General features: G+C 34.3%; 1 protein-coding gene across 2 annotated transcripts; it reads right to left on the bottom strand.

Moving 5' to 3' along the window:
• Positions 1-1,930: 1,930 nt before the first annotated feature.
• Positions 1,931-16,502, bottom strand: monDomV1R1255 (vomeronasal 1 receptor monDomV1R1255). Of its 2 annotated transcripts, XM_016422775.2 has the most exons (4): positions 16,170-16,502; positions 13,804-13,848; positions 12,690-12,893; positions 1,931-3,107 (listed from the first exon to the last, which is right to left on the bottom strand). In XM_016422775.2, the coding sequence occupies exon 4, from the start codon at positions 3,061-3,063 to the stop codon at positions 2,179-2,181; it is 885 nt and encodes a 294-aa protein (XP_016278261.2). In that variant the 5' UTR covers positions 3,064-3,107; positions 12,690-12,893; positions 13,804-13,848; positions 16,170-16,502; the 3' UTR covers positions 1,931-2,178.
• Between the last annotated feature and the right edge of the window lie 229 nt (positions 16,503-16,731).

Below are 16,731 nucleotides of genomic sequence, written 5' to 3'. Positions count from 1 at the left end.
GATACCTTGTGACTGTACACCACAAGTGATCCTCTTTGATAGGTAACTGTATATGGGCAATAGAGTTTCCAATCAGCACTAGGTTCACTCATTACTGGCAAATAGTCCACTATAATCTCTTTCTGAGCTGTTGTCCAATGCTCTTACTGTTTCTGAACTGAGCACTCTCAAAGTTACTTCTGTTGCTGCTGCCTTTGTCACAGTCACCTCCAAGGACCACAATTAGTGCTGTTAATACTGCTACTACACTCTGGGTTACCCCCAAACTAACTTCTGATTTTTCCTTAGCATGCAAAAATGTCTTAATTCTGAGCTTTTGTTGATTAGGACATTCCAAAATTTGTTTTAAAATATTAAAGTTGTTTGGTGAGGAATTCTGGGAGAGTTGATTGGTTCATGGACTGTACCTCACCATCTTGGCTCTATCTCTTCCCCCTATTACTTTCAAGACAAAATATTAAATCTTCTCTTTGACTTTTTTTAGGGTGGGTGAAGAAGTCTATGAGAGACCAATTGATTAATTATGTATTTGAGCCTGCTTGTTTAAAGAAAAGGAACAAAAAGGAGTAGAATTTCCCTTGCTAACTGAAAAATCTATCTGATACAAATAATTTCAATTTACTATTAATAGTATTCAGAAACAAAGGAAGAAGTTGTATAGTACTTCACAAGATACTCATTCCGATAATTCCATTTTTTGTACTTATTCTTGTCAAAGCACTCATTATGATAGAGCATCACTGACTTTCATGATATTCATTATATGTTATTTTCCATCTCTTAACTCTTCACCTTCACTGGCATTTCTCTTTCCAGCAATGCTCGTTATCTTCACCTCTTCTTCCTGGCTTCCATGACTTCCTTAAAAATTGAGCTCAAATTCTACCTCTTGTGAGAGGTCTTCTTTCTCCCCTTCCCTCCACTGGTAGTGCCATCCCTCTGATATTACTTCCCATTTTCACTACATTTTTTGTATGTATATAGTAGTTTGTGTGTCATATACCTCATTTGGAATGTGAGTTGCTTGAGGGTAAGAACCATATTTTAACCTTTCTTGGTATACCTAGAAATTAGTGCAGTTCCTAGGAAAGATTAAGGATTTAATAAATGCCTTTTGATTTGTTATATTTTAAATGAAAATTTGCTGTTATCTTTTGTCTTTATATTGCTTAAATTTCACTCTGTATCTCTGTTCCTACTCCTTCCCAGGGATCAATGCTTTATAACAAATAGATTTTTTTGGTAAAACAAAAAAGAGGAAGGAGAAAGTTAATAAAGCTATAAATAAGGAAAATTCTTTACAATATTTTATACCTATTGACCATTAGATTGTGCAATATTGTAGGAAGAGATGGTTAGTCACCTCTTATTTTTGAGACAGTCTTGCTCATAAAAATTTTGTAAGTCTTGGGGGGGGAGAAACAGCTACTTTTCAATTCATCCTTTGTGTATATTCTTTGACTTTATGGAAATAAAGTCAGAGTAGTGGGGTCACTGAGTTAAAGAGTTGAACTTTTAAGTCATTTGTCTAAAATAATCATAAGTTCATAGGATAGATGGAAGTATTCCTAGCTCCAGATATTGCATTTGTGTGCAGAGCACCTCTTGCATGGAATTTTAATATACTTTTTCACCCTGGTAAATTGTTGAGTATAATGAACCATCAGAATTATTTGAATTTATATTTCCTTTATCATTAGTGATTCAGAATCAATTTTATATAAACAATTATTGTTAGTTATTCTTTTTTTAATACTGTTTATTCCTGTGCCTTGACCACTGATCAAGGTAGAAATGCATATTGGTTTTATATAGTTGTGCCAATTTCCTTTGTATATTGGATGTCAGATTCCCATCCCCCCCCCTTGGAAATTACTCTTTATTTGAGAAAAGGTTTGCAATTTAATTTAAACATGATTGAAATTTTTTATTTTGTTTTTATGATCAATTCTTTCCATCTTTTTTCAACATTTACCAACAGTTGTGAATAGTCTCTCTTCCTATTGTCCTCGATTTTTTCATGATCTGAGCTTTTATATTCAAGTTACTAATTTTTAAAACCAATTTAATGATATTTTAAAAATTGTTGATCTAATCCTACTATATTCCTAATTCTTTACATTTCCCCTAATAATTCTTCTTACTCAGAAAGTCCTTCTTAAAAGGACCTCTTTAAACCTAAAAGTGTCGTAAAAGACCTGGGCATCTGGTGTCAATGCTGAGCAGCATAAAAGGGCTGACTATTGGATAAAACAAAGAAAGTGTGACAGTGAAGTGTAGTACCCAGGGTCTGGTTAGTCTATCAGAAGTGACATAAATTACAAAAGGGGAACTTGCAGAGTTAAAGCAGACAAAGGTGATCACCAGCATCAGGATTATTTTGCTTGCTCTGATCTCAGGTGAGGCCCTGGGGTAGAGGCTGATGATGTGAATGTGTTGGACTTTCTGATTGTGTCTGTACAGGACAAACACCATATAGCCACTGGAACAGAGCATGAGAACCACAAGTAGAGCATCAACAACTGACTTCCATATTAAAATTTTTATAATACTTATGACATTTAAGTCAAAAGAAACATGCCCAATCCTCCATCTTTCTTTAATGCTGTTCCTTGAATTATTTATACTCAGAGGCAAAGTTATATCAAGAAGAAGATTGAAAACCCAGCTTAGGATACAGCAGAGAAGAATAAAATTCTGGGCTCTAGTTTTTATCTTAAGACTGTTAGGACTGATGGTGAGTGCTTGGAAAACACTCAGGAGGCAGGTGTTGCAAAGAGAAACACCTCGGGTCATTCTTGTGAGATAAGTAATGAATTTGCTCATCATTTCATTTAGCAAAAATCTCCATCCCCATTTGGATATAATTTGGGGAATACCCCTGAAAAAAATCATCAAAACATGGGCAAAAGCCATATTTGTGATTATCAAGCTTATGTGTCTTTTCCTGTGACCAGTGATAAATTTAAAGATGTGTAGGCAAAGAAGGAACATGTTCCCCAGGATGCCAAAGAAAATCAGTGACAAGTAGAGAGTCTCAAGGTCTTCTTTTGGAGAGTTCATTCCTTGGGAATCTTATAGAGTTTTCCTGTGATATAGAAAATGACCTGAGGAGAAACAGTGGAATGTAAATTATTCAGAATGTGGGACTTCAACCTTCCCCTCTCAGAACTAGAAAAGTCTAATAAAAATAGATTAAAAAAGAAGCCAATGAGTTGACTTTGATAAGTTTTAATCATATATTTGATAAGCTAGATATAATAAATATGTTGAGAAAACTAAACGGGAATAGAAAGGAATGTACATTTTTCTTAGCAATATATGGGACCTTTAAAAAACTGTTCAGATATTAGGGCATAAAAACCTTAGAGTTAAATGAATCCTTTTCATACCACAATATATTAGATATCATATTTAATAAGGTACCATAAAAATTAATTGGAGAAGAAATATATTAATCTTAAAGAATGAGTGAATTAAAAACAAGTCACAGAAACAATAAATCACTTTATTAAAAAGGATGATAATAATGAGACAATATACCAAAACCTATAGGATAGAGCAAATGCAATAATTGGAAGAAACTTTATATCTCTAAAGCCTTATGTAAATAAAATAGAGAAAGAACAGATTAATGCATTGAGAATACAATAAAAAATAGAAAAATTTAAAAAATACCTGCCAAAACAAACCCAGAAACTACATGAACATAACTATAAAACATGTTTTACATAAAGTCTGAGATAAATAACTAAAAAGTACTAATTGTTCATGTATGGGCAGAGCTAACATACTTAAAATGGCAATCATAATCTATTCTACTTACTTGATGCTATCCAATTAAATTACCAAAAAATTATTTTATTGAGCTAGAAAATAAAATAACAAATTCATTTGAAAAGTTAAAGGTTAAGAATATCCAGGAAATTAATGAAAAAATAAAAAGAAAGGAGTCTAGTAGTACCAGAACTTAAACTGCATAATAAAGCATTAATTATCAAAACTGTCTGACTAAGGATTGCCTAAGAAACAGGAAGGTAGAGCAGTGGAACAAAACATATATAGCACAAAAATAGTAAAAGATTATATACTAATCTTGTATTTCACAAAAGTGAAGATTCAAGTTTTTGGGATAAGAATTTAGGAACTGGTAAAAATTATTGGGCAAACTGGAAAGTAATCTAGGTATAGACCTATATCTAACACCATTTACCAGCATAAATTCTTGGATTCATGACCTATACATTAAGGTAGATACAAGCAAGTTAGAGGAATAAGGAAGACATTACTTGTAAGATTTAGGGATAGGAGAGGATTTTGAAAAAAACTAGAGATAGAAAGCATTGTAAGATTTAAAATGGATAATTTTGATTACATTAAATTAAAAGGTTTTATAGAAAGAAAACTAATGTAGTCACATTTATAAGGAAAATTGAAATGTGAAAAAATTTTGTGCACATTTTCCAGATAAATGTTTCATATCTCAATTATTTAGATTACTTTGTCAAATTTATAAAAATATGAGCCATTGTCCAATTGATAAATATACAAAGTATATAAATAGACAGTTTTTGGATGCAGAAATCAAAGTTTTATATATAGTTATATAAAAATGATTTAAATCATTACTAATTTGAGAAATACAAATCAAAGCAATTCTGAGATACCATTGCACACATATCTAGAAGATTGATGAAAACTATAAAAGGGAAAAAGAATAAATGTTTGAAAGGGATGTGGAAAAAATGGAGACAACAGTACACTGTTGGTAAAACTGTAAACTGATCAACCATTTTGGAGAACAAGCTGGACTTGTGCCCAGAGAGTTATAAATCTATTGAATATACGCTTAGAACTAGCAATACTACTGTCAGCTCTGTTTGCCAAAGTGATTAGAGAAAAAGGAAAAGAAACTATATTCTAAAATATTTTTAGAAGCTTTCTTTGAGATAAAGAACTGGAAATTATGGGAATGTTCATCAATTTGGGAATAGCTGAATAAGTTGTGGCATATGGTTGTGATGGAATACTGCTACACTATGGTTAATTTGAGAAAAAAAAACACGATGAGACATATGAAAACAAGGATAATCAAGAAAACAGTATATAGAGCAATAAAAATAACATTTGAAGAAAAAACTTTTGAATGTCCACTTCCAGTAAAAGTACAAATAAAACATGGAAGACATTTTTCTTTCTAAATCTATATAGATCTAGCTATATGTCAAATGATGCCTTCTCTAGTGTGAAGAAAGGAGGAAAGGAAGGAGATACCTGGAAATTTTAATATAACCAACAAACAAATCAATAAAAAGAAAAAAATGTGAGTGTATATATATATATATATATATATATATATATATATATAATAACTTATATGTATTCTAGACCAGTGATGGCACACCTATGGCACAGGTGCCAAAGCTGGCATGTGGAAATCTTTCTATGGGCATATGGCCACCCTTCCCCCTCCCCCAGAGTTCATTATTAGAAATGAATAGGGGCTCCAGCAGAGTCACTGTCCTACCCCTCTCCATGCACCTGATGATATTTTTTCACATCCCCCACTTCTATGTCCAGCAGTCCAATGGGAGTGCACTGGGAGTAAGGTGGGTGCCTCACAGGCAGCAGAGCTAGAGGGCAGTGGAGTGCTCAGACACTTGCATCCCCCCTCCTCACCTATGCTAAGGACATTCTTTCTTTCACTACCCCCTCCTCCTAGTATCCCAGTGGGAGGTTTTTCTCACTCTCCTATGTGGGGTAAAGGGGATAAGGGGCACACCTGGCAGTCTTTGAAGGGAGCTTGGAACAGCACATTGTCTCTGGGGACAGCAGCCATAGCACTTGGTCTGGAGGTAGGGTGGAGGCAAGGCCTGGCACTCCATCTCTAAAAGGTTCACCATTACTATTCTAGACTAACATTCTTAGGCAAGAATCATTTTTGTATGAACTAGAGAAAAGAATTGAACATTTCCATACAACCTCTTATTCACAAAAAACCCCCAAATCATGTTTTAGCAATACATTAAACTCAATTGGGAAATTGGCAGGATTAGCATACCAGAAAGGGTGTTCAATGGGGGTTCATAATGAAAATAAATTTGGATATTTGGATATAGAAGATTAAAACAACGAATAGTAAAAAATCTCTGATTGGTTGGGCCAAAGAGAAGAAAGAAAGAGCAGTGAAGCAGAAAAAAATTGTTTTATTTATAAATCATGTGTTTGTCAAGGAATTCTTTTACTACCACCTTCTTTGTTCAGATTGTGGTAAGAGCAGAGACTAAGATGTATAAGACAACATAATGAAAGGAAATACAAAATTAAGAATTATAACTGTGAAAATTCATAGGGTGGACTTACCCAGTAAATGGAATAGGAGAATAGGATATATTAGTAACCATATTCCAATAATATTATTCAAAAGAAGCACATTTGATAAATATCCACATACAAGTAAAATATAGATATGGAAAAATCCACTAAGCTTCAACAAACATAAAAATCAGTGTAGAAATCATCATTTTATAAAAGTCTAAATAGACAAGGTAAAAGGAGGTAAGGGTGGAAAATATGCCTAAAGATATCTTAGAAAAATTAACTTCAACTACATAACATTAATTTAGCATATGTAATATACAATAATTATATTTGTATTATACATATAATAATATACTATAGACACACAAATCAGTGCATGTAACATAGATTAATTGTAAATGGAGGTTAAGACGAAGATTCTCTGGAGCCTGGATCTTGATTTGTAACTATTTATTAAATAATCAAAAATGGGTTAGAGAAAGAAAAAGCACCAGCTTTTTCTCAGGTGGCCAGCTGTTTGCTTCACAAGCCTTCTTCTCCTTCTGCCTGTGTTAGCTTCTTCATCAGAAATCAGGCACTCTGGGGCCCCCCTAGCTAGTGCTCGTCCACTGGAGGTTTCCTTTCTCCCTCATATCTCCATAATTCCAGCCCCCCAAAGAGTCCCTTTCTTCTCTAGATCTGAAACTCATCTTTTCTGTATTGTAACTTTCTCTGCTTTGGCAGACTTTACCACATTTTAGAGCAGATACTGATCTTTGTGTTGCCAGGAGTCATATGGGACAAGAGGTAAGCTGCTTCTGAGTATAGGGAGCCAGGAGGCTTCTGGTTTCCTCCCAGAATGTGCATGAATTTTCCTCATACAGGACAAAGAAATATATCTGCATAGCAGCTGAAATAATTAGAGGGCAAACTGCTCACATTTTAGAGAGAAATACTCAGTAAAATTCATATTACATATCATTTCTAAGACATAATGAATAGAATAAAAAATTTAAGAATGAGGGTCATTTTTCATTCAATAAATTGTAGAAGCACATTCATAGGTTGTTCTCAAATGAAGACATCTAAGGCATCAATATATGTATTAAAATGTAACTAGTGTACTATAATTTAATGTAATCTTGATACTTCACATAATACTCATCTCATTGGCAATGACAAATTTTGGAAGAGTTGAGGGAAAATAGGCATGGTAGATCTGTGAACTAGTCTAACTTTGTAATTGGAAATACTTTTGGAGCTACGTCCCCTCCATCAACAACTCTCACATCCTTTGGCCCAGGAATATCCTTAACAGACCTATAGTACAAAGCATCCAAGTAAGAGGAAAAGGATGTATGGATATAAAATATTATTACAACATTTTTTGTAGTGGCATAGAATTAGAAATAAAGGTTACTTCTAAATTGGGTAATTATTGATCAAAATTATGGAATAAGCATGTACTAGAATACCCTTGTATATAAGTATATAAGAAATAATAAAAGGGATAGCTTCAGAGAAAGTTTGGAAGGGTTATATAATGCAGCATGAACAGAGCTAGGAGATAAATTCATACACTAACAACATTGAAACTTTGAAAATTTAAAAATCTCTGATCATTGAAAGTATCAATTTAAATTCTACATGACTGATGATGAGTATAAAAGAGAAGCAATTGTATTGATTTGAGAAATCAAAATTAAAACATCTCAGATATCCCCTCATGCCCATCAGATATGACATAAAAGGAAAATGATAAACTTGGAGTAGAAAAATTGGGACACTAATATAGTACTGTTAGAGCTACAAATTGAAAGAACCATTTTGGAGAGCAATCTGAAACCATGCCGAAAAGCCCACAAATTGTGCATACTCCTGAAAGCAGTAATACCAATGCTAGGTCTATATCCAGAAGAGATTAAAGATAGCAGAAAAGTCACTAAGTGTACAAAAATATGTATTGCAGCTCTTTCTGTGGTGGCAAAGGACTGGAAACTGAAAAGCTTTCCATCAATTTGGAAATGGCTAAACTAGTGGTGGCGTATACTTGTAATGAAATATTATCGTGCCATAAGAAATGACTAATGATGGCCACAAAATAATTTGGAAAGACTTCTATGAAGTGATGCAAAATGAGGTGAGCAGAACCAGAAGACTGTACACAGTAACAACAATAATGTATGATCATCAACTGTGAATGTCTTAACTGCTATCAACAAGGCAAGGATCTAGAACAACTTCAAGAGACTCTGACAAAAAAGGATATCCTCTGCCATTCAAGAAAATGAGTCCAAATGAAAATGGAAGCATGCTATTTTTTACTTTATTTCCTTCATGAATTTTCTCTTGGGAAAGCAATGTGTTTTCTTTCACAACATGATAAACAGGGACATATATCCTAGTTATTGAATAGGTTCAGCAGTGCTGCTTTTCCAAGTAAAGTTAAAATCAAAAACACAAAATTAGTGATAATATGTGTGTATTTAGAGAATCTATATCATATTGAGTGCTTTCTTGTGGAGAGTAGAGAGGTAAGAGGGGAGTGATAACATGGATTTAAAAATATCAGAAGATGAATATTGAAAAATTATATTGACATTATTCAGGAAAAATTATTATAATTAAAAAAATAAGACAAGAAAAATATTATGGAGAGAATGTTTACAAAGAATGGGAACTTGGACAAGTCAGTATATGGAAATTTATAGAATAAGAATACAGAATAATTAATGAAGAATAAAAAGGAGTCAATATGTGAAGATGGGATTAACTCTCCCCTGCCCATTTTTATATTTAATCACCAAAAGTGTATATACCTCCTTTATCCTTAAGTGGGAGAGGTCTGTGACCCATGTGTGTGAAAGTGGGTGACAAATTAGATCCCCCTGGGCAGTCCTAAGCAAAGCTTTAGCTATAATTGGTCCATGTAAAAATGGAAGGAAGGCACAGGAAGTGACAAATGGAATGGTCTTTAAGAGTAGCAAGAACTTCCTGTGACGAGGGGCTTTCACTTTCAACTTGATCCTGGAGAAGCTCCTGGCTAAGGACTTTGAACTGCTTTCTTATTTTCCCTTAAAACTACCACATGAGTGAATGAAAAAATTGACTAATTTCCCTGGCTTTCCTGGAGGTACTAGCCTCCAGAGAGGCTCCTCCTCCTGGAGGAGGTCTCCTGGCTAAAACCCCATGTTTGATTTACCTCTGGGCCCCTTTGCTGGGCCTCTGAAGCCCTGCTTGGTTCAGACCTGGCTGGAGTAAATACCTACTCTCTGATTTTCTTACTTTCACTCTTTCTCTTTTTTTATAAATAAATTACCATAAAAAATCATTTGGAATTGAGTAATAATTCCTGGCAACCACACTCATCATTTAGTCCAACCCTTTAATTTTAACCCCTTACATTCTGGCCCTTTCAAGTAGAAAAGTGAACAGTATTGTGTAAATATGTTTTTGAGTGAATATAGTATTGAAGGAAGTTTTGCAAATCATTCAGGATATTAACATATTAGTATGTGTTCATTTATTTTGTTTCTCTGTTTAGCTGTTAAGTTAATTGAGAATAAAGACTTTTTTCTCTGGGCCCCAAGGCGTTTTGCACATTGGGTAATATGCAGTTTTTGATTAATGATTTCCTTTACAATTATTCTATTATTTTATAAAAATTTATGTATTCTTTAAATAAAATAATGAATTGAGTGAAAAAGATGAAAGAGAAGTGATTGAATCTCAATGCAGAATTACACATGCATTTCTGTTTATGAAAAACATGGAAATTTGTTTTATTTGATTTAGTTTCTTTTTTGAAAACAAAAATAAAACCTTCTTTTCCCCAAGTTTCTTTAATAGGGTGAGTAGGAGGGATAAAATATATGTCTATTAATTGAAAAAAAATTAAAATATATTTGTGGATTTCAGTGTATGTTTTTAATCAAACTCAGACAAAAGTAACAAAAAGACCAACAATGCAGAAGTTAAGGCAATGAATAGATCTCCAGGATATTTAGAAATGAGAACTCTTGGGTGATTGTTGAATGCAAATGCTAATCATTTACATATTTCTCAGTCATTCATGGCATTCTTACAAAAAGTGCCCCTGTTCTGAAACATAAATATCTCATGAGCAATAATAATAGCATTTGTAGAATAATAATTTTATTAATTAATAATAATAGATAGTTTTTCTTTTGCAAAACACTTTATATCAGCTGTCTTATTTAATTATTATAAAAACTCTGGTATGTATGTATTATTATCATCCCCATTTTATAGATGAGAAAATTGAGTCAGAGGTTAAATGATTTAAAAAAAAATCCTAACTTAACATCTTGGAATCAATATTGTGTATTGGTTGCAAGGCAGAAGAATGGTAAGGGCTAGGCAATGGGGGTTAAGTGACTTGCCCATGGTCACACAGCTGGGAAGTGGCTGAGGTCAGATTGGAACCCAGGACCTTCCTTCTCTAGGCCTGACTCTCAATCCACTGACCTACCCAGCTGCTGCCAGGTTAAATGATTTTTGCAGAGTTACACAGCTGGTGAGTGTGTGAGGTAGGGATTGAACTCAAAAGCCTTCTTGACTTCTGGCCCAGTGCAATACCCATTATGCAATCAAACTGACACATCAAATGTAGAAGAGAAATAGAAAATTATCTTAATTGACCTTTGCAATTGACCATTGCATTGACAAATGTAATAAAATTTAACTGAACAGAGGATTAAAATTAAATTGAGACTAGATAATTAATATAAAAGCTTTGATAGATTAAAGAAGACATTACAGCAACAGAAAATCATTACTTTGTAATAATGAGGTCTTTCCAAAACATCTGAGATGCAACTAAGGGATACAGCTAAGCAATCCTTAAGGGAAAATTTTCTCTCAACAAAAACAAGGATGCACAAATGAAAGCATTTGGTATATAATTAAGAAATCGAAACATAAGAAACCAAGTTTTGTATCTAAACACCAAATCAAAATTATAAAAATTTAAAGAAGAAATCAACCAAATTCATAGCAGAATAACCAGATTGAATTGATATATAAAAGCTGGAATAAAAAAAAATAAGTAAACATTTACATAGTTTGACTTATAAGAAGAGAGAAGAAAACAGTATTTTCATGTTAAAACTGAAAGAAGAAAATTCATTCATTTAAGGATGAAACAATGGAAGTCATTTGAAAGAATTTGTCTGATTATATACTAATAAAAGTATAGCAGAGATGAAATGAATGAGTTACAGAAATGTTGATGTTAAATTAGTGGAAATAATAAATTACATAAATAAGCCCATATAAAAAATCTACCAAGTCGAAATTGATCTTCCCCAGAAAAAAACCTACAATATCAGATGGATTTACGAGGGAATTCTATTTTGCACAAAAGTAAGAAAGGTACAGACCGTGACAAATTAAGATATTTCCAAAATATTTAAAACAGGAAGAGACAAAACAGAGAAAGAAACAATAGACCAATATCCCTAATGGCATAGATGGAATAATATTAAAAGTGTAATTATCAAATAATTCATAATGTATTGAGAAGAGTTTATGCAATTTTAATAACAGGATTGTAAGATTAGTTTACTATAACATTGAAGTCCTTTCAAATAAGAGAAAGGGGCAGAGCAAGTATTATTGCTAGGACTATATTACATCGTTCTGGAAATCTTAGTCATGGGCATCATAGTAGAAACAGAAACAAAGAACATCAGCAAAGTCAAAGAGGAATCAAAATAATCCCTTTCCAAGATGATACAAGTAAAAGAATAAAATAATGGAAACAAAAATATAGCAAGAACATATTCTGGATATAAAATAAATCCACATAAATCTTCAACATTTCTGTATATTACCAATAAGGCTGAAAGAGAAAGGCCATTCAAAACATCTATAGAACATAGAAAGACTTTAGGCATTCCTCTACCAATATAAACACGGGAATTAAGTGAATCCAACTGCAAAATACTCTTTTCAGAAGGAAAGACACCAAAGAATTGGAGAATCATGAATCATTATGAATAGGCTGAGGCAATTGAACAAAAATGATAATGATACCTAAAAGAATTTAATTATTTAGGGGCATGCCAATCAAATTTCCAGAAGATTAATTCATTGAACCAGAAAAAATAAGGCTATACATGTGGAAGAAAAAAATGTGGACATTTTCAAGGAAGCTAATAAAAATTGGGGAAATTATAGGTCTTGTAGCATCAGATCTAAGATAGATTACTAAAGCAATAATGATTTGGAAATCATGAAAAAAAATTGGAAGATAAATCATTGGAACCCACTAATTTTACAACAGAGAGAAGACAATCAGCCCAGTCTTGACAACCAGTCTAGAATTTAATAAATCCAAGGATCCCAACTACTAGGTAAGTACTCACAATTTGATAAGAACAGTTTTCAAAAGTAAAAGTAGTCTTGTAGATATTAGGTGTAGAGCAATATCTCACAGCTGATGGGTCTACTCTCCTCAAGTCTCTTTTCCAATTCATTTTTCATTTAGCTGCTGAAGTGATTTTTCTAATGCATAGGTCCAGTCTTGTCTCCCCAGGTATTTAATCAACTCCAATGGTTCCCTTTCACCCCTGTATTGAATGTAAAATAATCTGTCATGCCAAATGTAGCCTCTTCTTTCCTTTCTAGTCTTTTTCACCTTATTCCCCACCACATAGTATTTGATCTAGTAACATTGTCATCCTGACTATTCCATGAACAAGACACCCCATCTCTTGGCTCCTGGCATTTGCTTTAATTATCCCCCATGCCTGGGACACTCCCCCTTCTCTGTTCTGACTACTGACTCTTGGCTTCCTTTAAGTGCCAACTCAAAATGTCTCTTCTACAGGAAGTCTTCCTCCATCCCTCTTAATCCAGTGCTTTCCCTATTTTAGTTAATTTTTATTTATCCTATATATAGCTTGCTTTGTAGGTATTTACTTCCATGTTTTCTCCCCACTGGATTGTAAGATCCTCAAGAGGAGGCATTCTTTTTTGTCTCTTTTTGTAACCCCAATGTATGATACAATATAGTAGAGACTTAATAAATATTTATTGAATAAATGAATGGGTCAGAACTAGGTTATTATCTTCTATTGCTTTTTTACTTTGCTTTGCACACAGTAGGTACCTAATGAATATCTGTTTTGAATCAAATTAACATTAATCCTAATTATTTTCTGCTTAAAAAATTTAGCACATATACCACTATCTGACATTTGCTTCCTTGTCCCCCAATTCTTTTTCTATTTTTGAGATTCTGACCCTTTCTGGAAATAAAGATTCTTCTCTTCATGATATCTGTGTTCCCTTGATTATGGAAGACCTTTTCCTCTGCATCTCTTGAGGCCTGGAAATTGGCTGTTGTTTTTCCTGATTTTTAGGTAGTAAATATTAGTGGGGGTGATTATGAGCCACTATGATATATTTTTATGAGTAAGAGAGCACTGTATTTGGAATCAGGAAGAACTGAATTCAAATTATGTCTTAGATACTTACTAGCTTACTAGCTCTATGCTCCTAGGTTAGTCCCAGTTTCCTCCTCTGTAAAATGGGAACAAAAATAACACTTAGTTCACAGAATTGTTATGAGAAGAAAATGAAGTAATATATGTAAAGGGTTTTATAAACCTTCCAGCATAAAATGAATGTAAGCTTTATTATTATTATTGATCTTTAGAATCATATTATAATTACATAATATACAAAAACTTTATAATTATAATTATTAATCTGCCTTTACCAACACATGCAACACATGGCATAGAGCCCTTTCCTCAGAAGGGGCTAAAGAATCCAATACATAACTAGAAGTCCTGTAGCTCAGGGCAAATATCAAAGGGGGTTCTGGGAAGGCAGAACAGAAAGATCCCTCAAGTCAACTTTTAAGACCAATCAAATGAAGCACGCATAGGGAAAGGTGGGAGTCTGGAACATGTTAGGCCTCAGGATACAGACAGTCTATGCTGAATGAGACTGCAGAGTGACCAAACCGTGGTTAAACAGAGGTCTAGGAATAAAGTGAAGTTATTGCAAGGGGACGGAAGGGGCCCCGTAAGTAGTTCCGATGGGAGAAGAGCACAATTCAGCTGGCTCATTCTGCTTTAATTATTTATTTCTTTATTCGATTAATTAATTAATTATGATTATTTAGTTATAACTGGACGTTGAGTATCGAAGCAGATTGAGGGCTGCCCTTGGTTTTAGGTAAAACTAGTTCAAGTCCTGCTTGTCCAGTGCTGGGCTAGAAACTTAGTGTCTCAGTGTTCTAGGAAACTCCAAGATGCTGGAGATTGACTGAACAGGGTACTTGGGCCCGTGAAATCACAGACACAGATGTCCAAAATGAGGAATTAATCATACCGGATTTCTATTGGCCAAAAGACTTGAAGTGCATTGGACATATTCTAAATTTCAGTGTCTCAGGCCACTATGCCAGCTACATGGTCCTTGTTACAATTCTTTTAACAAAGTGAAGTTATTATTATTTTTTGAGGAATTCTATGTACAAGATTTTTTTTACGGCAACCTCCTTAGAGGAAGAATAATGGTTAGTGTGCTGGATCCAGTGCAAGAAGACCTGAGTTCAAATCTAGCTTGAGACCCTTATTGTAAGATGCTGAGCAAGTCACTTAATTTCTGATTGCCTCAGTTTTCTTATTTGTAAAATGAAGATAATAATAGCACATGTGTCCCAACATTGTTCTGAAGACGAAATGAGATGAGATCTGTAACGTACTTAGTACAATACTTACTCATATAGTCAGCTCTGAGTAAAGAATTCTTTCCTTCTTTTCTTCCTTAAAAGACTGTGCTATTTGAGTGATTTTAGAACTAGAAAAAATTCTGCCCTGTGTTACTTACAACATAATTTCCAAACACATTGAAATAAAAGAAAACAATGTTTTTAAATGAGGATATGGCGGTGTTTTATTTTTTTGTCTATAAGCATTTAAAATTATTATTATGTGAACCAACCAACCTGGCTTAATTCTGCACATGGTCCATTGGCTCTGGAGGACTGAGTAGACCACAGGAAAATACTGAGATAATTTGGATGCTTTTGCACCACTAGAAGCTCCTATCTGTGCAGGGAATATTTGGTGTGTGGTGAATAGCACAGGATTAATCTATGTATTGTGCAAGGCACCAGAGGGGAAAAAATGAAATAAAGTTTACAAAGCAACCCCTGCCCAAACATAGTCCTTTCTTCATCAGAGGAGTGACCTGTCCTGAGGGTCTCAAGTCAGATATATTTGACAGCGAGAACGCTGAGGCACAGAGTGTGAAACTGACTTGACTAGGCAATTTAGAAACAAATCGAGATCCAGGTTCTCTGACTTCCCATGAAGGGCTCTTCCCATTAACCTAGGATGCTCAGATAGCCACTGCCTGGACAGAGTGAGAGAGGCAGACAGAAAGCATGTTTTGTCCTCTTTATGAAGAGGAATTTGGAGAAAAAGAGTCAACACATTATGTCTAGGAGCCAGGGAAGGCAGGGGCAGAGAGCAAAACAGAAGGGGATAGAGAGGAGACATCTAGGAAGCCGTAAAGGCCCAGAATTCACAGCAAACTGACACTTTATGAGTTCCACTTTATGAGGATGCTGGGAAAGTGGATACACTTCTTGCTGGACATGCTCTCCATTTCTTTTCATCCTATCAAAATATATAGTAGAGTGCTATATTATATTGGGTAGAATGAAGTGAAGAAATAGAGAAGAAAACCTTGGTGTCCTGAGTCGTGAACCAGCCTAGATAGACCTAGAAGGGGCTCCCCAAATCATTTCCTGTTTAGGCACCTTTTCTACATGATCCCAACATTCAGAGGACAAGAAAGCTTCCCGGAGGAGATTTTCTACCAACCTCTGTCTCTGCGATGAAGGCCATCCAATATCACTCACCAGACTTTTGCCAGCACAATGGAGAGAGCTGAAGAAATCTGCTTTCTGGCATGGTCGGGGCATGCCTTGGGCTGGCATTATAAGGGAAGCAGAGTTTGAGCTCATTTCTCCCCAGAGCTATTATTATCGTGTCACTGGCTGGAAAAGGAACATCTGGTCTGCATGGAATTTGAGGTGTGTCTGAATAAACTTTTGCCTCAAGTGAAAATACCAGTCAATAATAATTTGATTAATGATAGTCTCCAAAGGAGCATTTGTCAGCAGCTGAAAAGAGACTTTTTCTGCATGTTGAAAGGAGAGTAAGTTTGATTTTGTCAGAGACATACATGAAGGGATGGATGCATTGCTAAATGTTCCACAATCAACGTTTTAGGAAAAAAATCTACCCTGGCCACAGTTTTAAGTTTAATCTGCATTCTTAACATTTCTCCATCACTTTCCCAAGTTTTGTTCTAAAGTCATGTCCAATTCTTCTATAATCTGTAAACCATACTGTTCATGGGATATTTTTTTTTCTTGGTAGA

The sequence above is a fragment of the Monodelphis domestica genome, chromosome 6 (genome assembly GCF_027887165.1).
Source record: "Monodelphis domestica isolate mMonDom1 chromosome 6, mMonDom1.pri, whole genome shotgun sequence".
In the NCBI taxonomy this organism is placed as follows: domain Eukaryota; kingdom Metazoa; phylum Chordata; class Mammalia; order Didelphimorphia; family Didelphidae; genus Monodelphis; species Monodelphis domestica.
The sequence above is the reverse complement of the archived record's forward strand: the minus strand, read 5'-3'. Positions and strand labels throughout refer to the sequence as shown.

Bases quoted from the DNA above. Each gene is read 5' to 3' on its own strand.
- monDomV1R1255 (XM_016422775.2), bottom strand. From the start codon at position 3,063: ATGAACTCTCCAAAAGAAGACCTTGAGACTCTCTACTTGTCACTGATT.